The sequence below is a fragment of the Molothrus aeneus genome, chromosome 25, assembly GCF_037042795.1.
Source record: "Molothrus aeneus isolate 106 chromosome 25, BPBGC_Maene_1.0, whole genome shotgun sequence".
In the NCBI taxonomy this organism is placed as follows: Eukaryota; Metazoa; Chordata; class Aves; order Passeriformes; family Icteridae; genus Molothrus; species Molothrus aeneus.
Genome location: NC_089670.1, coordinates 5,987,197 through 6,012,158, shown reverse-complemented (window position 1 = coordinate 6,012,158; position 24,962 = coordinate 5,987,197). Strand labels below are relative to the sequence as shown.

General features: G+C 44.5%; 1 protein-coding gene across 3 annotated transcripts in view; it reads right to left on the bottom strand.

Moving 5' to 3' along the window:
* The window catches only part of CACNA1G (calcium voltage-gated channel subunit alpha1 G), a 147,210-nt gene that overhangs the window by 28,914 nt on the left and 93,334 nt on the right, over positions 1-24,962 (bottom strand). For 2 of the 3 annotated variants that reach the window (XM_066565560.1, XM_066565561.1), the window contains 9 exons: positions 22,481-22,581; positions 21,210-21,333; positions 18,270-18,338; positions 17,202-17,386; positions 10,779-10,905; positions 7,976-8,101; positions 7,296-7,385; positions 6,521-6,734; positions 4,028-4,078 (listed from right to left, as the gene is read on the bottom strand). In XM_066565560.1, the coding sequence (XP_066421657.1) occupies positions 4,028-4,078; positions 6,521-6,734; positions 7,296-7,385; positions 7,976-8,101; positions 10,779-10,905; positions 17,202-17,386; positions 18,270-18,338; positions 21,210-21,333; positions 22,481-22,581 (1,087 nt within the window). The remainder of the gene's footprint in view (positions 1-4,027; positions 4,079-6,520; positions 6,735-7,295; positions 7,386-7,975; positions 8,102-10,778; positions 10,906-17,201; positions 17,387-18,269; positions 18,339-21,209; positions 21,334-22,480; positions 22,582-24,962) is intronic. The other variant, XM_066565562.1, reaches the window with a different exon arrangement.

The following is a 24,962-nucleotide window of genomic DNA, read 5'->3' as shown; positions in this document are numbered from 1 at the left end:
TAATTTTTTTTTCTCAGCTTTGACTGACAGATAATTCCAAATCCTACAGAATAGCACCAATGCTGTTAGAACAGAGAGAGGATTTAGAGAGAGGTTGTAAATGTTCCCTGTGCAGGGCTCCTGCACCTGGATTAGCCAGTGCATGACCTTATAAGCAGGGTTGCTAATTGTTCAGATATCTGCAAAGGCTTTTCCCCTTTGCACCTCCTCTCCCACCATATCTGTTCACCTTGCCCAGCACCCAGGTCTCCACAGCCAACCCTCTCTAGATGCTGGTCTCACAGACGCCCTGGCAGCCTTGGAAAATTCCCAGTGATAAATGTTCCATCCTTCTCCATTAACTTTGTTAAGAGGAGATTTGGCAACCCATGCTTACAAATTATGTCACCACTCGCTACCCCAGTGTCCCCATGTCAGCCATGCATCTTGGTGCCATACGGATGCTCCCACACACAGGCTAACATGCTGCCTGAGGGCTAGGGATAAATTCCCACTGTGTCTAGGTAAGCAGGGAACTTTCTGAACAGATAAACCAGTTTTTACCATTGTGAAAATACCATTTCTTTAACTTGACCCTGCAGAGTTCTGCAGAGAATTTGGGATAGATATGGTATAATTCCCCCTCTGCAAAGCCCCTGCCTCCTATGACACAGTGCCATTTGTAATTATTGCAATAAAGAGCTTAACAATACCAACATCTTGGGAAATACAGACATCTGTTAAACTTCAGGTGGTGAACTTCACAACTAACACAAGACCACATTACTGTACCGTTACAATACACTGTGTCAAGAACAACAAGAGCTCTGGGTTAGTCTTGGTTATTACTGGAAAGGTTAATGTGGCTTCCAGGCACATATGGTGTTAAAGAAAGGCAGAGAGCAAACTAACAAAGAGGAATTGGCAGAATGAGAAAAGATGTGGAAATACAGCAAAAGCCCACTACGAGACATCAGGCTGGTAAACAAGGTGTAAATCAAGCTGCTTCACCAGGGCTGGGGGCCAAGGCAGAGGGAGAAGTGGGCCAAATCTGGAGATCATTCCACAGGATAAACTTGGCTTAGACCGTGGATCCTGAGAGATCTCCTCCTAACCCAGGTAGGAAGGGGATGTTGCAGCCAGCTGGGAGGTGGTCTGAGCAAGTCCCAGCTACCCCTTCCTCCTGGGGGTGATGATGGTCCTGACTGTGCTGGCATGGGAAGCAGTGCCTGGAGTGGGGTGCACTAGCTTTAGCTCATCACTTCTATGGGCTCTCAACTTAGGTTGTATCCCAAGCTTCAGTACTCAACTCTTGGCATCAAGCTCTAGGATTATTATTGATCCCCTTGACATGGTCTGGGAACTCACCACTGTTCCCTCCTGTTTGGCTAGAAAGGAAATGATCATTGCTGTTGCAGGATAAATATTTCCCATTCCTAATCCCTGTCTAACTTTTCCCTGGCAAGGTGCCCTTGGAGTTCAGTGATCCCAGACTGGGTTTGGGGCACCAAACCCTGTACTCCATTTTTCTGATGGCGGTGGGATGTCACCTGTGAAACATCACCAGTGCCCAGCAGAGCAGCACTGGGGCACCCCTGTTTTGCTGGGCAGTGCCACTCCCAGAATCTCCCAGGGCTCGGCTGGTCTCTGCCAGCACAGCAGGGAGTGGGACTGAGGCCACTTTCTTCCCATTAACTGCATTTTTGGGGGGGAATCAAGCTGAGCATGCAGCTCCAAAATATCTCCAAGGAGCATCTGCCTCCTAATATAGCCCTGTCAAGAGAGAAATTGCCACTTTCCCTGAGGTGACTTTGAGCTGGAGGTGCGTGGGCACGGGAAATTGGAATTCACAAGAGTGGGACAATTCCATTACTGTCTCCTTCAGCTTCTTCCTTCTCCTATAATAAGGGAATTAACTGCTTTGCAGGTTTGAGTATCTGGAGGACAGTGGCAAACCAGTGAGCACTTGAGCCCATGACGCAGCTGGATTTACAAAATGTATCAAGAATATTATTAGGTTAAAAAGTAGTTTGCACTGAAGGAACTTGTTTTATTTAAACACAGAGTTTTACTTGGCTTTTATTGTACTGAATGGATTTATTTAAAAAAAAAAAAAGTGAAATGGAAAATGATAAATTATTTCCACTGCAAAGATTCCAGTTGTGATAGAATGTAGACTTGGAGAAAAAATAAAGGAAAAAATAAAATTATAAAATATTTCACTAAGCACCAGGCAGCAGCACACACGCACACACACAATATCATCTTGTCTTCACAGAAAGAGAAAAGACGCCCTCTGAAAGTGCCAAGATGTGGGCAAGCTTTGGGTCACAACTCCAGATTCCTCACTGAACCACAGGAAGTTCATCTACTGCACCCGGGAACTCATTCCCTAAATTCCCACCAGTCAGGTTCAGAAATAAAACCCTTCTATTTCCTCATGTTGGTCCCTGCAGAGCAGCATGGCACATTCACTACCACCGGATCCAGAGAAAAGACAGCAAAAGGAAACACACAGCACAGATCTGACAATTGTACACATCTTAAGGGCAAACGCTAAGAGACTTTCTGAGCCTGCAAGGAATAATGGAGGGGTTTGGAATGAGTTCAGTGTTTTAAAAATAACATAAAATAAGACAGCCTTGATGCAACTCTGTAGGACCAGAAGAGGAGTCACAATCAAGCAAAAAGAAGAAAAAATAACCAGATCACCAAACCCAGTGAGAGCCCCTCCCTCATGCTGCCCCCATTTCACAGGAGAGGCCAAGAGGCCCAGCAAGAGCAGCAAGAAAGACAGCAAAGAAATATAAATATCAGGAATGGCATGGGAAGGAGATTCAGGATTTATTAAAGCATGTTGTGATAACTTCCAACAAGGCCTTAGAAATACAAGGTAGAATCTCTGTCTCCTTGAGTTATCTCTGCAGTGAAAGCCAATTTTTATTTAATCAAAGCTTCCTGGAATCTAAGAGAGATGGATGGAGCCCTGCACCCATCTCTCACAGGCTGCCAGCAGTGGCAGCCTGTGCACAGGTGAGAGTTTTAATGGCACAATTTTTGTAGTGTATTATTTTTGTCAAAAATTACAGCTATATTTGTTTTTATGTTGGTGCCTCTTTAAATATTCAGGCTAATATTCTTAAGTTATGAATTAAACAAAATGCTTTCCAGATCAAAGCTTCTCCTAAAAGTAAAAAGAGCAAGGGATGGATTTGCAGCCCTGAGCATGATCCTGAGAAGGGGGCTGGGAAAGGGAAGTGTGAGCAAGCTGTGGGTCAAAAGGGACAGCTCAGACCCCATTAGTGTTGAGCCCAGCTGGTCCATCTCCATCAGCACCTGAAAAGGCTTTGAGGTCGTATCTTTATTTCTTTTAATTTACAAAATGCTTAATAGATTGAGCAACTCTTAATCAATGCACAGAATTTACACACTGGGCAGCACAATGACTAAATCCTGTGTCCACAGCGGGGATTGGTGTGGGGTTGAGTTCCCTGCTGAAGCACTAAAGCTCTGCCCTATACTGAATTTTACCCTGCTGAAAAAAACCACTCCCTGGAGTACAGTGTTTGTAGAGCAATAAGCAAGGGCTGAAGAAATAATGAAATATCCTCCCTAAGCTTTCCAAAGACACACACCTGAAAATCATTCAGACTCCTAAGCTGGTTGTTGGAAAGCTAAAGTCAACAGTAGAGGACCCATTTTCACAGTCCAGTCATTATTCTCTTCAGAAAAAAAAAAGCTAAAAGGACCAAAAAAAAAAAAAAAAAAAAAAAGCCATGAAAAGTCTGACAGTGTCTTAATGAAAACCAGAGGGGAAAAAAAATACTGAATAACGTAAGATGATCAAGGAGTAAATTAAGGGTTTGCAAGTGTCAGCTGAGGCAGGTCTGCAGACCTGCAACTCAGGATGAGATGCGTGTGCCATGAAGGAAGCAAACGAGCTTTGCACCACACACATGGTTTAGTGGGATGCCTCAGCCGCGGTGGCCAACCGTTAGTGACACAGCACTGCCATTCAGAGGGACGAGACGTGCCAGCTTCCCAGTACCTTGCACTGCACTGGCTGAGCTCTCCATTAATACATCATCCAGCATTAGATCTAAAAGAATGAAACGGCATTAATCACCCAGCAGGACACACAGCAAGACTCCCCAACCCCCTGTGGAGGTTCCTATGGCTCTCCGTTGCCTCTGCCAGGAGTGTTTCCTTGTGGGATCCTTGTGCCTCGTGGAAGGTGGGCTCAGGTATATGTGAAAAAAGAAGAGCTCTTGTGCTTCTCCCTCTTGTGGAAGCCCAAGACATCCCCAAGAACCCCCTCAGTCGATGCTGAAGACACTGCTGAAGGACCATCTGGGACACTTCCTGCTGGGACAGCAATACCTCACAGTGACCACTTCTGCACCTGCCCACATCTCAGATCTCACACGCTTCCCCAGTTTTCAGACGCCTGATTGGATAAATGCATTGGAAGACTCTACAACCAAAAATGATCGTTATTTTTGCCACCAGTCAGATGTCAATGTCTGTCTGTATTTGACAACCCTAGGCTGGTTTGGGCATCTGGGGTCACTCAGGAAGCCCAGCTGAAAGGAATCCCCATGCAGTTGCTGGCACAATTCCAGCCCTAGTCATGGTTTTGTCTGCAAGTTCCCACTGTGCAGAACAAAGTTAAGCAATGACATCTGTTGCCTCTGAGGGGAAAGCTGGACACAATCAATTAAAACTAATGTTTTGCTGAGCATGGATTGGGAAAACTGTTCTGAAGCGATTTGGAGGAATTCATACTTTACTCTTGAAAGGTTTTTATGGCAATTGAATACTCAGCAATATTTGATCCTCAGTAAAGTATCTGTTTATTGCCTCTTTAATGAGGTATTTCATAGCACTGAATGAATAACTGTATCTCCAAGGATGGTTTGTGATTCCTTCCCTGTGGGAAATTGCCCAGACTTACATCTTTTCTTCATCTAGTTCCTCTAGCATTACAAATAAAGTAATTAATAATACTTAAACAACTTTTTTTTTTCCTACAGAAATATCAGCATTCCAAAACAGAAACTTTAAATAGCAATTGTTCTATCCAACCTTTAAAATCCTTTTCTAACTCAGCCTTAAACTGGGCTTGGGAACTTGAGCTAAGCAAAAGAGCTTCCTAGGCATCTTCTTGAGGGAGAAAAAGAAAACCCAAAAAAACATGCAACAAAAAAACCTCTTTCCATCTGTATCCCACTTAACTGAGAACAGTCTAATGTGTCCTCCAGTGCTCTTGAGGGAAGCCTCCTACTTTACACTGGCCAGTGAGGGAAACAGGCTCTTGGCATAAACCTAAGTTTGATGGCCAGGGGCTGGTGTGACATATCCTGTTTTGTAAGACGTTTTGTAACGTGTGAAGCTCATGGGACTGAAAGATGTGACCAAAGGAAATGGTTGGGGAAATATTGAACTGAGAGGGGCTGAGGCAGCACCGTGGTAACGTGGTTCTGTGATTAAGCCTGCAACAACTATTAAACACCTCTTAGGCTATTTTAAAAAAAACAACAGACAATATCACCAGGTTTGGGAACAAGCACCTAATCAGATAGCCTCTTAAACAGTCCTGAAGTTTGTCAAAGATAGAGAAGTGAAAGGGGACAGGGAGAGAGCAGAAGGCGGACTGACCAGGGAGAGAATGTGCAAGGCCGTGGACAAGGAAGGGCAATGGAGAAAGTTCAGTCAGAAGAGAGAGCATGCAAGAAGAGCACCTCCAATCTGTGGCCTCTGGCTAACTTATTTCTGAATTATTCACCTACATTAAAATGAAAAGAGACTAAGAGACAAATGTCAGTTTGAAGACTTTTGGCAGAGTGGGGTCTTTCCTTGTTTCACGTGTAGAGCCTCCTCTAGGCAGGGCTGCACACTTGCACATCTGGTTTGGAGTTGGGGTCAATTTGCATCAGTTAGTTATGTTACTCTCCTTGTCTGGTTGTTTTTTTTTCTTCTAATCTGTATTTCTCAAGCAAATGCATTGATGTTTCTCTATGGAGTTTTAAAGCATTACTAGAACGAGATGGCTCTATTATTTTATTACATTCTTGAATAGCAGTGGTGCTACTGTGCCAATAAATAAACCTGCTTGATAAATGGGACAGGTAACATCACTGTGGCAATAGGAGACTGTAATAAACCAAATAGTGAATCCAGTTATCAGCAACAGTGCTCATGACTGAGATTTATGATGCCATCCAGCACTACTGATCTTTGCAGTTGTCACTATTTGTGTAGCACTGAGCTCTGCTATCCAAGAAGCTCGAAGCCTGATTATTATTATTTTTTAATTTAAATAACCCCCAATAGAAGGTCATTGCAAATCATGCAGCCATTAAAAAGGCTTCCTTGGCTCCTTGTTCAGCCTAAAATGACACTATTTCCTTCATGCAAATTTTATAGCTGGACATGCTTTTGGGAGAAGAATTATCACCAGATGCGAGGCAGGGAGGGGAGGGAGGAGAGGATTATATGGAAGGTCAAGCAGGACTCAGAAAGATGTGGAAAGACTACCGACCAGCCATCTGTTTCTCCTTACTCCTTCTCTTTTTCTCCAGCCGGCGGAGCCTTTTTTCCTCTCGCCTCTTTGCTTCTTCCTCCTCCTGGTGCTGCCGACACTTGTGGAAATTCTCTACCACCACCCCCACAAACATGTTGAGGACGAAGAAGGCCACAATCAGCAAGAAGGAAATGAAGTAGAGGAGCATCCATGGATTGTAGTTCATGACTGGCTGCAAAGTGGAGGAAGGCAAATTTCAACTGAATCTCAAAAAGAAGAATGGGAACAAATTGATACAGCTGTGCCATCCACAGAACTCATAGCCCTTTCAGGCAGGCTGCTCTGCTCTTCCTGAAAATTAGAGCTTGCTGAAACATTTTAACTGAATGCTCCTAAAATGTGTGTTGAGGACAGAAGCACCACCTCTCTTCTGCAAAAAGGACAGCAGCATCCTTTGCAGCTACTGTAAGTCCCTCATTGTGAACCTCTACATACACAAAGCACTTCTTTTCTCCTGAAATGACCAAACTGCTTAAAAAGTCAAACCATCCTTTGATAGGTGCACTTCTCCTAACACGAGTAACACCATGATGCAAAATCTGTAGGGAAAGTGTTGAGTACAAATCCAGACTTTTTACTAACTCATCACATCTCACAACTTGGATTAAATACCAACTGGATCCTAATTTCATAAGCCCATTTGACTGTGGAAGCCCACAGTACTTCACAAAGCAAGAGCTAAAATATGTGACTTTTGACAAGTCATTTGCTACAGCTCTGCTGCAGCCTGTACCTGCTGGTCAACTCCCACTGCATCCAAGCCATCGTACATGATATCCACCCACCCGTCCTTGGAGGCCAGGACAAAGAGAGACATCAGGGCCTAGAAATGCATGGAAAAACAGTTAGACACAGTTGCACTAAACCTCTTTTACTTGTAACATCTTACTCCACCTTGCCCTTTCCTGCCTGATAATGGGACACTTTGATGACCAAGATTTCTCTTGGCAGCAAAACCTATCAATGCCAATGCCTGGTTCAGCAATGAGCAGTAATTCGGAAACCACAGTGCTGAAGACAAAAGTGGCTTCATTTCCACCCTCCGGGTCTCTACTGCTCCCAACTAATTAGTTCGTACCACACTGCTAAAAAAAGGCTGCGTTGCAGAGATGGCTGAAAATGTCCAGCTCTATTAGACAAGCCCTTCTGCAAGATATATTTGGTTTGTTATGTAGCAGTGAAGCAATTAAGTGATTCATGAAGCCACATGTGCTTGTTCTGTTCTGAAAAGAAGTGTATGCCTGCTTGGAAACACTGCCTTTGGGATTTACAGAGACAGAATGCTGTGTATGTGAACTGAATATTTACTGTGGCTGGCAGTGCCCTGTAAGAAAATCCCACGGGATAATAAGCCACAGGTTTTAAGTCAAGGAGGTAAAGGAGCAAAGAAGCAGATTACCGTTCTATTAATACCTGGCCAAGATTATCAAAATTATACTTGTGCCGGACCCATTTGTAGCTTGCTTCTGTACAATCCGATTTATTTGTGATGTTTCTGGTGTCCTCCCCCTGGCACACAAAAAACTTGCCTTTGAAAAGCTGCAAAACAAGCAAAGAGAGGAAGTGTCAGGGTTCAGTCCACAGGATTTCTATGCAGGTGATGGGCATTTATCCAGGGTTCTCGCACAGCGCACGCCAACCAGAGCTGTCGAGGGAACTGACCTGATTCATGCAGGTTATTAAGACTGAGCAGCCCGTATAAGACACACCTAATGAGAAAATGCATGATTTCACATCGTTTAGGACACCCACCTCATGCATTAAGCTGTCTGGTTCAATGATCTGAGACTCACCTAAAGGCCTTTGCTCCTACACTTTTTAGCTCAAGTGTAGCTCCAACCAATAGCCCAGACCAGCTAATGGCTTCTTATCACATGTGGAACAACTCTGGTGACTCTCAGTCCAGTTAACAACAAATGAAGTCCAACAGGGGCCCTTTGTCAGCAGAGAAAAGGTGGCAGCAAAGAGACCCAGTGATGGACTAATCTCTGCTCATGGAGGTCACAAGGGGACACTTCCAAGGGGAGATGAGCCCCTGGGGGTGACGTTTGTGTTGAATCAAGACTGCTGTCAATCCTGCTCTGCTCTCTGATTCTGAGTGCTGTGCCCCAGCTGTCATAAAGCTCTGCAGTCTGCAGAGTCACTGAAATTATTCACTGTGCGCAGCTTAAGGAGCCAAGCCCAGATGGTGCTGGGTACCTGATCCTGAGCTTATTTCCTTTGGTTTATGCCTAGAGGGATGCAATTCCTGGAGAGTCAGCTCCTTATTTATACTTGCATGAGGAACAGGAGCCTCCATGTGCTTAATTCTAGACCTGGTGCTTCCCACGCATGGAACAGAAAGTGGCAGGGGTTGATTACTGCTTCAGACAGGGTGATTGATGCTAGCAGGATGCATGGTATCAAATCCCAGGAGACAGCCAACAAATCTACTTTTATTTGCTGACAGAAGTTATTGACGTTAATGTTGGAAAGTGGGGGGAAATGGCAACCTGCTCTCCAGGCTCCTTAAAACACCACCTGGGTATACTGAGTAGAGACACTGATGGGGTTTGATCCGTTGTTCTAGACAAATAACAGTAGAGATAATAGCGAACAAGATAAATTCACACACTACTCCATGGGTTTCCTTCAGAAGTCAACAGCAGGAAGATGGTCTCTAGGCATGCAAAATTAATCACTGCTCAACGCAATCATAGAATTTTTGGATGTAAGTATTCCCTGATCTTTCCATGGAGAAACACTATCAATGGTAAAGCAGACTGGGGAGATATACTCCTCACAGAGAAAAATTTTAATTAAGCAGGAAGGTAAATAACTGATTCTAGTATATTGTCTGTAAACATAACTTCTCCAGGAGCTGGACTGTAATACCACTCAGGTGGGAGCAGTAACAGTGCTCCTGACAGGGTTTGGAAATACAAAGCTCAATTAGTAAAAACATTGATCCTTGTCAGTACTTCACAGCTGGGCACTTCTGAAAGGAAAATACCCAGTGTTTCTTACTGGACTTGCTTTATCCACCTATTTCTTCTATCTTATTAATGACCATTCACACAATCAAAACAGTTTTGCTTAGAGGACACACTGTTAGAAACTTTGATGCCTGGATTTTAATAGATTAAAAACATCTAGTTTGATCCCCAGTTTATATTTAAATGGAAAAACTAACTGTAAGTTTGAGAGATCATCTTTTTATAGAAAATAGCTCTGGCCTCATCTTACATCTAATTAGACATAAATATTCACTGAGAATTTTGCATCCTGAATACAGGATCAGTCTTGCTTGTATCTACCTCTGAATCACATCAATAGTCATGACAATTTAACATAAAGCTGCAAGTCACCAGGGAAAGCATCACAATTAGCAGGGATGAAATTCAAAGAGCATACTGCAAGTTTTGTTTTCTGGCATAAATTTTCTCATAAGTGTTAGATTGTTTTATGGGATATGCTTAGTTTTATGAATCTGTTCAATATAATGGATGGATGTTGTTATGCTGTAATGCTAAACCAATCTAGCTGCTGAGGTGGTTATGGATGGCATGATTTTCTTCCCTGTTTACTTTCAATGCTGTATTTATTATTTAAGCAGTATGTTAGACTAAAGTATTATATAAGATACCTTTCCAAAACAAAGCCAAATAGAGTTTCTTTCCAAAAGACAGCTGTGACAGATCAGATATACTTCAGAAAGAAGTAAGCGTTATGTCAGAATATTTATATGAAGCAATCTCTTCTTCCCAGGTAATGAGAAACCAATTGCATTGGAAACTGCCACTGTCCCCCTGGGTTCTTGCACTCCTTGGACTGAGAATATTGCCAGCAGATCCAGCAGGAAACAGACTCAGAAATCTTTGTTTCTGCAAGCTTTCAGTTACACAAACTGTCAGAATCTGAATGTATCTCCAGTTCAAGGTCTCTCTGGAGTTTACAAGCCAGTGATTTCAGCTTCGAGTTTCTATTTCCCTATCAGTTTGTAACTAGAAAAAAGGTGGAGGAGAGATCATAGAATCATGGAATGGGTTGGATTGAAAGGGACCTTTACAGGTCACCTAGTCCAGCTCCTGTAGTGAGCACAGAGACCTCATCCATCCTGACATCAGTTCAAGTTCAGAAGCCCTACACTGTGCCATGCGTACAGATACCCTGACTTGGGGAAATTTGAGGCTTGTTATGCTTTCAGGATGAGTGCTGAGGCTTACAGAAGACTCACCTGAACTCCCAAGATCCCGAAGATTATGAAAAAGGCACAGCAGATGACCACAATGTTCCCAATGGGTTTCAACGATGACATGAGAGTCTCCACGACCAGCTTCAGTCCTTGGGCTCGACTAATGACTCTGTAGGGGCAAGTAATTACAAAAGCTGTTAGTCCTGTTCCTGCCCAGTTTTGCTTCCTATCAAGATAGAAGATATGAAGAACATAGCATTAGAAAATTTTTTACAATGACAAGTAACTCAAAAATCATGATGGAAAAAGCACTTCTGGAAGATTGACCTGTAAAGTTACGGAGGTCTTGGAGCAAAGGGTCAGCTTTGCATAAATAAAGAGGAGGAGGAGAAAACATACGAAGAGCCATGCCAGAAAATTCAGCTGTTTTGCTTGGGCCATCCACAGTTCATGCCTGTAGGCTGTCTAGGACTACAAAGAGAGGGCCTTCCACTGTCCTTTCCTATACAGATTTAGGCAAGACACCTGATTTCTCTGTCTCAGTCCATGAAATGGAGCTGCCACTCTTACACATCTGCCTGCACATCTGTAGCAATTACAGTTTGGGTTGGAAGGGACCTTTAAAGGTCATCTAATCCAACCCCCTGCAATGAGCAGGAACACGCCCTACTACTACATCGGGTTGCCCAGAGCCCCTGATATTTCCAGGGATGGGGCATCAATCACCTCTCTGGGCAACTTGTGTCAGTGTTTTCAGCACTCTCATCTTAAAAAATAATCTGTTGTGTCCTTATAGTGCTGCTGTGTACAGGGACCTGAGCTACTCCTCAGACCATCACTATTTCTGCTTTATACCCTGTCTCCCCCCCCCACCCCCCGCATTGTACAGCCTCAGCTCTAAAACAGTGCTGTCCTCCAGGTGAAACTTCACTGGCAGGACTGGAAGCATCTAATCTAATTTCTGTTGCTCCTCTCTGTCTGGTATCACACAGAATTTCATAACAGAAGGTTAGATCATATCCCAAAGTTGAAGAAGCATAATGTGGACTTCATGACTGAAGAAAAAAAAAAGTGAAAAAACAGTAGAAACTGTATATACTCTCAAGGTTAATGTTGCAAAGAAATGACAAGTCTTGTGTGATTTAGAGAAGCCATCTCAGCATGCTGGGAAAGATGAACAAGATATGCAGCCTCACCAACCTGAAGGTGGGGACCAAGAAAGGTATTTGAAGAGGTAACATGCCTCCCTCCTCTTGATGCCAAGTGGAATTAAACATTTCACTAGCTCTGTAAATCAGTTTGTACTGATGCCATAGAAAGTGCTTTCATGACTCAGAAGCAGTTAAATGCTGTGAAAGTCAGAGGAGGGAAGTGACTGTGTGTTTCTGGGTGCTGCTGGTGACTCCTTTGAACACTTGGCTCTCAAATGTGTCCCAAACTTCCCCATGTTCTAGTTTCTGCCTGGGTCTCTCTTTTGCCATGGGAGTCCTCTCACCACCTCTCCTATTTCTCCCCAAATCTGGCTCCACCACCTGAAGCACTGTTGGAGTTTTGCTGCCTGGACAGGGTCCAAGTTCTCCTCCACTCCCTCTTCCAGGCATGGTGCTCACAGCAGAGATCCCCACTGACACATTCACACTGATCATGTGTGGCCTCATCTGGGACCACAGCCAACCTGCACCATTCCTCTCCTGCCCTAGGGCCTGTAAGTTGAGTGATCTGCAGTGCTCAATGCACAGCCACCAGCTCTTACCAAAACTGTTGGGTTTAAATAATATCCTGAAAAGCTAAAGCTTATTTCCTTTTTTTTTTTTTTTTTTCTGGTTAAATATTTACTCAAAATGTCAAGGGTAACTCATCAGTTATCACTTTCAAAAAGAAGCAGATGGTGGTATTTTTATCTGCTCTCTTACCAGTGAAACACAAAGAGCAGATGCTGCTATTCCTCACACTGAGTATCTCTGCCAGGTGGGTGCTGTGGCTCCCTACTTCAGATGCCTCAGTTTTCCTGACACTCAGATCAGGGTATTTTAGGGAAGGAGCTGGAGGGTGAGATGGCTGAAGGAGCAGAAGACTGCATACCCCATGAGCAGTGTGGGGACTGGTCAATGTAGGCTGCCAAAGCTGCCCACAGGGATTACCCCAGCCTGGAGACCTTGCTGTTGCTGCCATGGGGCTGAGAGCTGAGCCCAGCCCAGCAAACAGAGGCTGAAGAGCAGCTCAGTGTGCCCAACTCAATGAGTGAGGTAATGAAGCCTAACAGGCCATGTCTGAGTGCACAAAGCAAGCCTTGGGCTGGACATGCTGAGGCTGAACATCTCTTTCAGCTCCTCAGATGGACTAAAGACCTTCACACTCACATTCCTTGCACAGTTCTGGGTGAAATACAACACCTGCCAAACTACAGGTGGGAAACTGAGGCACAGGAGGAGGGAAGCCACATTCTCAGAGGTAGGAAAGCAACTCAATTCCAATTATTTCAGTGTAAATCAGGTCCTTTGGTGCCTTTAGGGATCCTGACTTTAGGGATCATGGACTTCTGTCCACTGTCATGCAGGATGGAACCAAAGTTAAGTCTTCTAAACTGAAGGTCTGTGGCCTGAACTACTGAAGCATCCTTAAATTTTGGGATACAAGAAAGGCATTTAGTCTCCAGAGTTTAAAGTTGATAATTTTCTCCAACGGTTATTAAGAAATGCTGTTCTAGAAATAATAAAGTGATTTCCCCTGTGAGGTACTATTTTGTATCCAGCTGAGAGGGAAAATAGGAGGTTACTTGTCTGAATTTGCAAAGTCATGTGCATGTAGAGGAATAAAGGGCTGAAAACCAGCAGTATTTAGCTGCTTTAAGTGTTTTGATCAACCAGGGAATGCCTCAAATTAGAATGCATGAGAGTAAAAGCTGCCACCAGTTTAGCTCCATGCCAGTGCTGTTTTCAGCACTACAGGGAGGAGAGACTTTGAAAAGATTTTGAAAAATAATAGTTCTTGCTAATGGAAACCTTCAGACCTTGGACCTGCCTCAGACTAAGGGCCTGATCCAACTTTGAGGCAAGTCTGTGTGAAGATTCCTGATATTCTCCTAAGAGTCTGACAATTCTCTAAGGGGTGTCAATGAAATTCTCAGCTTTTCCAGATTATTAGTACCACCGACAATATGTCAACATACAGCATTCCCACACCTCATCAGTATTGCCAAGGTCCTGCTGCTATCAGGCTTGTAAAATCTTATTATCTGACCCACACCTCTGCAATTTATGGCTGAAGGATGCAGCTGATTTGGAGCCCTGCAGTTGTTCAAGAAAAGGAGACCTGACAAGGTTCCATTCAGCACAATTCCAGTCTGCATTAGGCATATGACAAACAGGGAAATTGAAATGAGACATTCTTTCATCTTTATTTTGGTGTGAAGAAATGTTAATCCCTCTAATTCCCCCTGGTTCTTCTGGTCTGAGGATTCCCAATGCTGTTGAACCCCTGGTGTGAGATGCTCCAAACCCACTGCCAGCCTCATCCTAGCCAGATCCTTACCAACATTAAACCTTCCTGATGAGAACTCTCAGAAGAAGTAGCAGCACTTAGATGAGGCAACAGATCAACATTAATGAAGACCTTCTTCCACAGATTAAAATAAAATTAGCAAAGGTGATAATATGATAGATAGAAGAGAGTAATGAAATGACTACTAGACCATGGTAGTATAAAAGTGAGTAATTTATCTGTGTGCTTTGGAAGTCAAAGCCTGGGCTCTGTAGACAAGTCTACCCACATTAAATCTGAAAACATTTTCAATTTTGATTTCTCTCGTATCTTAAGCTATAACACTTGATCCCAACAATAGCAGATTGAACGCATTAGGAAGGAATGTTATTGTATAAGCAATCCCTTTACTGGCTGAAACATCAGAGAGTCATGGAAACATCTTTAAATGTCATTCCTCTGTGAATTTATTTTTGGAATTCTGGTCATAAAGTTGGGCTTGAATCTTCATGGATTCAATATGGAGGCTGATAATCAATCATGCAATCAAAACCCCTCAATTAGCATACAGGTTTCTAAATGTCTGGGCAGAGGGCAGAACTGTGCAGGGTTTTGTGTACTTCATAAATCAATGGGGTGGTTTCCACAGAAGAAAATAAAAGACAGAATGAGGAAGATCTTTTGAAAGGATCCCCTTTCCGGGCCATCCAATGGTGAAGCCAACACAGAGCACGAGAGTTGTCCCTGCCCTCGAGCTGAGTGTGACACACACAGCTGTGGCTTGGCTTCTCACTAAGGGTGTCCTCCTGCAGTCCTGTCCTGGAGTGTCCCCAGAAAGGAAGGACAGAAGGAGCCAGGTTTGCTCCTCTGTGGTGTGAGTGGAAAGTTGCTTTGGTCTCTGCCTTATGCCTTCCGGAAGAAAAACTGGCACAGCCTCCATGAGACACTTCACCCAGACATGGTAACTGATGCCACAGTGTGCAAAGACCTCAGGTCACCTGTCCCAGCTGTCACCTCGCGTTGATGCAGCTACAGATCCCAGGCTGTGCAGTGAGGATGTGATCCCTGAGCCATACGCTGAGCCTGCAGCAAAGGCAGCATGGGCAGCTGTGGGCAGAGGCTGCTCAGGCAGCCCAGATGTGTGGCACAGAGGCAGATGGGCTTCCACAGGCAGAGATTTATGACTTACTGAAAAGCCCCCGGTCTGATGGCTGCTTTTTCTTTTTCTACAAATCTAATAATGGGACAACAGAACTGATCCTGAACATATTTAGGGAATGGGCTTGTTGCTGTCTTTTTTTATGTTTCCTTTGTAGTAGAAAGCAGCATGTTGGCTGAAAACATGCACTTAATCTCTTGAGAAAACAAATCAAATACCAATGGATGCAATAGCAATGGAAGACCCTAATTCCACCCACGCTTCTGATGGCAAGTCTTCCCTCAGTCTGCAGTTACTGAGTGGATTATTCCCCATAACTGCAGATTATTCATGCACATAGGTGACTACAGAGGAAGGCTCCAGCTAGGACCCAAGTCCTAGCCAGACAGCCCTACAGATCTATAAAGAAGAATACAGTGCTTTGACCAGGTCAGACAGGTGACTCCAGCAAGAGATCAGCAAACCACAAACGTCTCTCTTTAAATCTGATTTAACTATGGAACATCAGAAGGGAAAGTTGCATTCTACAGTTCAGAGAAGAGAAATCAATCCTTCTTTTACCCTGAGCCATCTAGATTATTTTATAGGTTTTCTTAATATGGGTCAAAAATCAGCAGAAACAGAGGAACAGAGCAAATCAACCCAACCAGCAGCTGGGCAGAAACTACCCCAGAAACTGCAGCTGTCATGAGATACCAGGGGACACATAAAGAGAGAAGAGCCTGAATTGGAGTCACATAGGAATACAGCCTACTCACATGGAGAGGGAGCTGAACTACCCCAATGGTGCCAGCTGTCCAGATAAAAATGATTAAAAGCAGCTCACGTCCTAAAACTCATCAGGTACAACACACATACACAGACCAATTGAACAGAATGTCCTTTATAGCTGTTGAGAATATTTGAAAGATATGTATAGGCATGGCCATTGTTATTTAGACTTATTATTCACACAGGGGTAGTAAAACAACATCTTCTATCAGAAGCAGGGTCCTATTTTTCTGTTCTGAAAGAGAAAAATCCTGATTCAAAGTGAACCTTTTTATGGAGGAAGCAGCAGTAAGATATGACAGGCACACAAAGATGCTTTGAGCAGGAAGGTTTATTAGCTGCTGCATAACAGGAGCAGCAACAATGGTATTAAAGAGGAACTGCATTTAGCATGAAGAGAAACCTTCATGCCTTGGGGTACAGGTCACAAACAGATGCCCGCTTACAAGAGGTTGGTCCTTGGGCAGGTTCTTATCAGAGTGGAGCCTGTCCCTGGAGCATCGGATACTTCCTGCTGGCAGAGTTGGGAGCCGAGTTACTAGAACAATTGTTTTCATCTTGTCTGGGTCATTTTCAAAGTAAATGTCTCTCTAAAATTAATGGGGAGCTGGGGAAAAAAGCTTCTTTGCATTCTAGGTTAAGCAACAGTTGAGTCTCTGCTTCCTTAAAAATGATCTACCACCTGCTACTAATTTCCTTCTTTGTTATGAAAGCCATTGACTGCCTGAAGGAAAGGGGGAGAAGAAGCTATTAAGCTGCACTTTACACAGAGCAAATGAGAACTCAAATAGCAGGGGATGTGTGTTTTAATGAGCAAAAGAGGCATTGATCAGTTTCCTATTGCATTTGGGGCTGGTCCCAAAACACAGCAAGGGCCCAGAGCTCTCACAGTTCAGCAGGACCGGCGGACTGCCATTGTCTGCAGAGCTGCAGGAGGCTGGGATGACACTGGTTACGGACACTGTGCATTTGTCTCATCTGCCCCTTCCCATGCATGAATGCTCAGCCCTACCTTTGGCACACACATCCTTAGATCTTCCCCCGCCTCTACTTACCTCAAGGGCCGCAGTGTCCTCAGTAGCCTCAGAACCCGCAGCATCCCCAGGATTTTCGTGCCACTGTCTGACACCATCGAGACCAGGATGTCGATGACGGAGATGAGCACCAGCACCCCATCCAGCACATTCCAGCTGCTCTTCAAGTAGGCTTTCTCCCCAAAACACAAGCCTAGTGCCACCACCTGCCCAGACACCAAGTTGCAACAAATTATGACTGTAGCATCCAATGTGTTTGTTGCAGTTAGCAACCTGCTGAGAACGCATTATTTACAGACACCAGTCTGTGAGTCTATTTGCTTCCCAGTACAGAAGCCTAATTAGACAAACCAGCAAAGTATTCTATTGAAAGTATTATGAAAATACTGCCGCAGAAATATCCCAGGTTGTCCCTTACAGCTGATATACTTTTAATGCAGATAAACCTACCTGCAGGAACACAAAACTGTTCCTAACATTTTTAGCTCTGGCATAAAAAAATTCTATCATATTTTATTCCTATAGACTGCAGGAGAGAAGCTGCAGAGTGGCTGACCCAAGCAATCATGTACAAGCTTTGCAAATAAAGAAACTAGAAAAACTTTCCAAAGAAAGAGCAATTGTTCAGTGAGATGATTATGAATTTCTCAAGAGAGATTTACAGCCATGGGTTTCTGAGCCTTCTGCCTCAAATCCAGCAAAGTGTTTCAACGTGCTTAAGTCTCTCTGTCCTCAGGAAAGCACACAGCAGCTTAGGTTGTTGAGGACAACTGGTTGTTGAAGACAATGGGGCTTACATGCATGGTTGAAGTTAAGCATGTGCTCAAGAGCTTTGCTGAATAGGACAGGATTGCTGAATTCAAGGATCCCATTGCTCCTATAATGGTGTAAATCAAGAGCAAATTCAGTGCAATTGTTCTGATGTAAAACGTGCTTGGAATAAGGCATATGGTGGACATTCTGAGTATGATTCAGAACAGGAAAATATACACCACACTTGCAGCTGGTGGACCTAAGGGTTTTGTGAGTCCACGATAATTAAAAACAACTAATATAATACAGGCACACTTATCCTCCACCTGCATTTACCTTAACTGTCATCTCAGTCAGGAAGATGACTGTAAAGATGTAGTTGGAGAGTGTTAGGAAAATCCGTTCCTATGAAAAAGAAAATGAGAGACAGTGTTTTATAGCCTGCTCTCTGCAGCTGTGCATCCCCCCGTGCATATTTGGGTGGTTGAAAACTGTTCTTCCAATTCTGTGCTGAAACAAGCCTTGAACCGTTTGCTTACAAAGAGGAGAAATTCCAAATATTTAGACAATAACACTGCATGGTTCAGGCCCACCAGTACCCGGCTCTGTGTCAGCACCATAGACAGAGACAACGGCCAGCACCTTCCCCCAAGCCTTCCCATTTGCCTCCAAATCCTCCCTAATTTCCCCCAAATCATCCTCCTCCTCGTAGCAGAAACAGGGAGATGCTCCCTCCTTGAAATGTGCTTGACAAATCTCTACCTGCCTCTCACCTGCAGAAATCACTGCATTGTGTAAATATCACTGAGCTCCCCATTCTCCTAGAAATTAAGTCAATATTAGAGTGACAGAGCTGTGAGGCAGCAGGACTCGTGGGATACTGAAGTGCAGCTGGAATGAGTTATTACAGCTCCTGCAAAGACAGCAAAGCTCTGGGGCTTTATGCCAGCTGACACTTGCCCCCAAAAGGTCAATTCTGTTGCCCAAAACCATGGTCTAGACCTGGCATGAAGCCAAACAGCCTCATTTCCCTGCACTATCCACTAGACTGCGCCCTCCTCAGCGCCACCACTCAGCAAGAGTGATTACAGATTAGTGATTACAGATGAGCCCATGGACTGGTTCCCTATCCATAGTTACCAAAAACCTTTCTTTTTAATGATGATTATTAAATAAATTGCACTTTACCCTAACCCCTAGACAGCTTCTATTTCCCTGCACTGAGAAATGGACAGCAGAAGGTAGATGCTGGAGGAATGATGATGCATGTACAGATATGTATGAGCACATACAATTGGCCCCAGTCCTGCTTTTAACAGTTGTGGATTTATTTCTACCTCTCCCTACAGAGCAGTCCCATAAGAAATGCAGATCTCTCACTCAAAATGAGATGCAATTTAAACAAGACAAAACACCTTGGCAACTCTCTTGCTTGCCAGATCATGATTTACTGGAAGTGACTCAGGAACCACAGAGTAGCTTGTTTCTATACATGGTGCATAATTAATTAGGTCCTAGACCTGTACTGTGATTGCATGAGCTGTGATACAAAACATCTCCATTGTTAGCTGACTGCCACACAAAAGGCTGCTGTAAGGGGCAGACACTAGGCAGAAGGGAGAGGATAGAGACCTGCTTGTGCAGCTGGAGATAAAACAGCAATATCATGGAGGTGAGACTGAGGATACTGCATTCCTCCCTGGCAAGCATGTGGCTATTTTGAAGGATAATCTCCCTGGTCCATGTCGTGCACTCCGCAGTGGGGACCACATGCTGTCTTGCAACAGCAGCTCCTGTTCTGATAAGCCAGCTGAAACTGGGACAGGGACAGAGAACTCACTCGAAGCAGTTAGAAAATCCACAGCTCAGGGAAGCAAAGAACAATTATTTTAAACAATTCAACCTAAACTAACTCTCTTTGTTTCCAGATGAGAGCTCCATCTGCACAGGCAGGGCCCATGCACTTCTCCTCAATCCCCTGCCCCACTGCTCAGCATTCCCCTTCTCCTCTGCAGCACCCAGGCCATGGTCCATCTCCCTTGTTATAATCTAATGGTGATGAACCCCACACCAGGCCCTGTCTCCATTCCTCTTAGCACTCTCCCAGTGCCAGGGGACACCACAGCTCCTCCTCTCCTATATGAAATATTGGGTTTGTGTGCTACAGCTCTTTGCTGTGGACTCCTCCAACTCACACATGTCACCCCATTTCCCTTCTCTGTGTACCTGCAGCTCCTTTTGGAGCCAGTCTTGGGGAGAGGTAACTCTCAGAGGACATAGCAAGGGGCTCAAAGGAAGTATTTAGTATTTTAAGGGAGGTTCTCAGGGTGCCCCATTTGGGGACAAGCAGGGTGATCTCCTGCTACATCAGCTGGCAGGGAGCCCTGCTCTCTTCTTGCAGCTGCAAATTGGTGCACGACTGCAAGGGAACTGGACAAAAAATGGATTTAGGGAAAGGATTGCTGGGCAAACTGTTAAAGTAAGAAGGACTACTAGGGAATGCTTAAAATAGGCAGAGAGCAGCCTAGACTCCAGTTTTAAGGCCTTACATTTAAAATCCACAAAAATGAACAGCCTGACACGCCTACATAAACAAAACAGGATTCTATACGATTGTGATATGAGCAGTCTTGAGTGATAAATCAGCAAGAGCCCAGTGCATCTCAACCCCAATCTATGGTAAAATAAAAGAGCAATAGGATGATTCTGCCCCTCTGATTGCTGGATGCTGGTGCTGTGAGGGTCTAGTTTGAGGAATCCTTATATAGTGTATTAGAACAAAGAGGTTCCAAGAACTGGCATTGCAGTGCCTGCATCAATTCAGTTTTTCTGGTGTCACAACAAAGCTGATACACAAAGGGGAGAGAAGAGTATGAAATGAACAGTTTCCCCCAGTCCATTTGCACCACACATACGTGCCTGTGGGGAACAGATGGAAGAAGTGAACATTGTGTTGAGAGAGGAAAAGTGTTTGAAGGTTTCTAAGGGAAGGAAACTGAGACAGATGTCATGCTATGTCATGTGTTAAAACCTTGATCGTGCTTCCAGAAATGAGATATTGGATATATTGCAGGCCACGATCTGTGCACTTGTGCTTTAAAAGGAGACTGGATAGGGGCCAGGAGAGTTGCTGTACCTCATTCAAAGGATACTCAGGGGGTGTTGGCACCTTCCCATTTTAAAAAGAGAAAGAACAAAAGACCAAGTGCACAGCAGTGGGGTCCAAGCCACACGTGTTTGCTCCATGAGGAGCACAGGAAAACCTTAGAAACTCACAGCGCTGTGAGGCTCAATTTTGGGTCGTTCCATGGCAATGGTAATGCAGTTCAGGAAAATGATCACCAAGACGACGTGATCGAACATCTTGTGAGTGATGATTTTATTGCACATCAGACGGAATCTGTTGAGAGAGGAAAAAAAAGAGTAGACAGAGACTAGCTATTAATGCTCAAGTGGCTGAGGAGACACACAGCAGCTCAACGCATGGCAGGGGAATTGAGCACTCTGCTTGCAAACAGATGAGCTCCAATCTCCCAATCCCCTCCCTGGCAGAGCCACACATTGAGGGCAGATTGGGTTATGAACAGAGAGGGATCTGATCTACAGAACTGAGCCACAAATTTCAAGCCCTGGGAATGCTCACAGAGGGCTTTGGTTACTTGGAACGGGGCAGCTGCTTCCATGACTCAGACACACAGCCAGGTTTGGATCTTCCCCTCTACCTGCTTCCTGGTGCTCAGGTTTAGCTTAAATAAAGGAAGAAATACTCCCAATGAGCCCATAAGGGTTGAGCACACACGAAACCAAGGGGCAGAAGCTATTTATTGTGACAGATGGCTGTACACTGACCCAGGATTTATAATACCGTATTACATTTCCCAAAGTCTGTTTCTGAAAATCTCTCTAATCTTTGTATGAATGAACCTGAACACTGTCCAGGGCCCTCAGCTCCAGCACAGGAAACCCTCGGGTGCATGGGTGCATGTCTGGAGGAATGCGTTGAACAGCAGAGAGCTCAGCTGGCTCCCCGTGGCCAGGCTTTAGGAAGGGCAGATCTGGGGGCCTTCAAGCAAGGAGAGGGTGTTCTCTGAGAGAAAGGGAAGGGGGAGGACAGAGAAGTTCAGCTGAGAGGCAGGCTGAGAAGATCAGGGAGTTCTTTGCTGTGCTTTAAGGGTGTGGTGGGGCAAATTCAGATTTTTCTGCTTAATGCTGCACCTCTCCCCCTTGCTTCAAGCTCATCACACTCCACCAAGTGAAAATCTTGCAGAGCACTGGCATCATTGCCAAAGGAAATGAGGAACCTGATGAAGCTGCAGGCATGCCCTGGGCTATGGGTCTTGACTGGACACTTTTGTGCCCTCTGCAGCCAGCAACTGTTTGCTATTCAACCCTGATGTCATGCTGGGGCAGAGGAAGGGCTAGGAGTTTTGTGGACTGACATACAGAGACCCATCTGGGATAAACAGGCAGATGAGCCACTGTAATGAGGGCATGCATTGTTACCATCCATCCTACCACACCAGCACTGCCCAAGCGCCCTACCTTACCTGGAGTGAGGGGCGAAGATGTAGATGGACCAGGAGTCCCTCTCTTTGCAGCAGGTGGGGAGCCGTGCCCGTACCCAGGCCTTCAGGCGGTCCCTTTTGCTCTGGAGGGAAAATGTATAAAGCGGGAAAATACAGAACTGTTAAAACAACAACGCCCCAAAACTTCCACGTGTAGGACTTGGGGCAGCTTTTCACTAAAAACTTATCTTCAAGTGCTCAATAAAGCTGAAATAAAATAATGTCCCCAGACAAGACCCTGCTGGGCAGGGGAAAGAGCTCTGGCAGCCAGATGAGGGCTGTGCCAACCCTGTGAGCTTACAGTGCTCGGTCTTGCTTCTTTCTCTACACTGTAACTGTGTCTGACAGTTATCCAAGAGAACAAACATGATAAATAAAACCCTTGCCCAAAGGAATGATAACTCACTCAGTGCCTCCAAATACTCATCAGGTGCTTGCCTGAATCTTCTAAGGTATTTTGGGGAATTTTTGTGGGATATTTTTCTTTGGTTTTTTAAAAAATAATATAGAATGCTTATGTCAGATGTTATAGAGCAGGGGGAGATTCCTGCTGTTTGCTGGGCAAAGCCCTGTGTCCATACATCACTGTAAAGCTGAAGAAATCACTTGACACCCAAGTTTTGGTCCAGGAATACAATGGTGATCATCTGCCTCTCATTCAGCATGAACAGATTAGATGGGAGATTATAAAGCCAGAAGGGAACACCATGGACAGCCTGACCTGCATGAACATGGACCATCCAATTCATGCAAATTAATTTCTACTTGAAACCACAGCACATCCTCAGCCATGCATCCTTATGTTATAGGTTGTCTGGAAGGTCATTTCAGATCAGGAGGGTAGACTACAAAAGCCTGAGCCAACAAGTCAACCAAAGACATCAAAAATTGGATGTCAAGGGGAAGCTTCATCCTGGCTGCAACAACTGATTTAACTTTATCACCTTCTTATCCATAGACCTCCAAAGGAAAATCAAGATCTTTAATCCCACTGGCAAAGCAGTGTTAGCACCCTGTGCATGGACAACCATTAAAAGCCAGGCCAACATCTTGCTCACCACACCAGGGCTTCCCCAGTGCTTCTACATCAAAGCACCAGAAGATAAATGCACAGCCCAGTGTGTGCACTGTCACCAGAGTTCTTTGCAGATAAATAAAAAACAATTTTTGCTCTTTCATAAGACTTATTTCTCTGCTACCACCTGGGCTTGGATGGGTAGACCTAGAAATATAACTGCATTAGCTCTTTGAAGCTTCTTCTAGAGATTTCAGGGCCGTGAGGCCACAGAGGGGCGTGAAGGACAGCACAGGAATCACCTCACCCCAGGAGCACACGCACTCCAGGACTAAGGTACTTTTACTTATTTCATCTAGGAAACAGGGAGGGCAGATTCATTTTGAGGCAAACTGTTGGCACTTGAAGTACTCTTGACTGTAAAAATGGGATTTGTTAGAGTAATTGAGCGGAGTGGAGGAAGTGCTTTCTCTTCCTACAGACACCCAGACTGGGGTCTCATTAGTGACGGAGAATAATTGGTGTAGTACCTGTTTTAATGAAAGCCCTTAGTGACAAACGGAACCCTTCAGAAAATGAAAATCACCTTGGCAAATAAGAAGAAAAGTTTTAATAACAAGAAGTTAGAGCTTTCTACCCTGCTCCTTCAGCCATCCATTCTTCCCTCAGCTTCTACACACACAGACCATGCACTACACACCAGCGGGGTTTTGGTTGTCTTGGATGTTCTCACATCCCTTTTCCAGCTTCAGGCAAAGAGCCAGAACTGCTCCCTTGTCTCTAAACTGTATTTAATAGAGCATGCATCCTTGGGGTTGTGTTATCCCTTTAAGCAGCCTGGTTAGTCTAATTATCCATAGATTTAACAAAGGTAAATAAATGGATAAAAATCAGGTGTCTGCTCAAAGCTGTGGTGAGAGCAGTGATTGCTACCCTAGCCTCTGGACATGGAGTAATAGCTACGACTCAGTCCAGTTCATTTTGTGAGCTGGAAGGTTTCCAGAAGTATTCCAGAAGGTTTCCAATCTATTATTCAAAGCAGTTCTGGTATTTATCAAGAGGATTTGTAGTGAATGGTAATGCGTCAGCAGCACAGAATGATTCTTTATATTCTTTTTGTCCAATTTTAATGCCAAAGATATTTTGGGGGTTGGCTAATTGTTGCAGCTTGCAGTTAATGGGCTAAATCAGGTAACAAAGGCAAAAAGTGATCTCCCATCGTGTCTCTCTATTCAGAGGGTTACAGGAAGGGTGAGCACCAGGACTCAACTGGGGCTGCAGCCCAGCTGCTCTAAGCAGGGTGAAGTACATCCCCAGAAACCTAAACTCAGAGGAATTACTCCATATTTCCACCAGTGGAACAGCACAGGTCAGTTAACTCGAGCCAAAAGTAAGGTATTTGTGAAATAAACCCAGAGTGTTTCCAGCCTCAGCCCGTCCAAGGCTTTC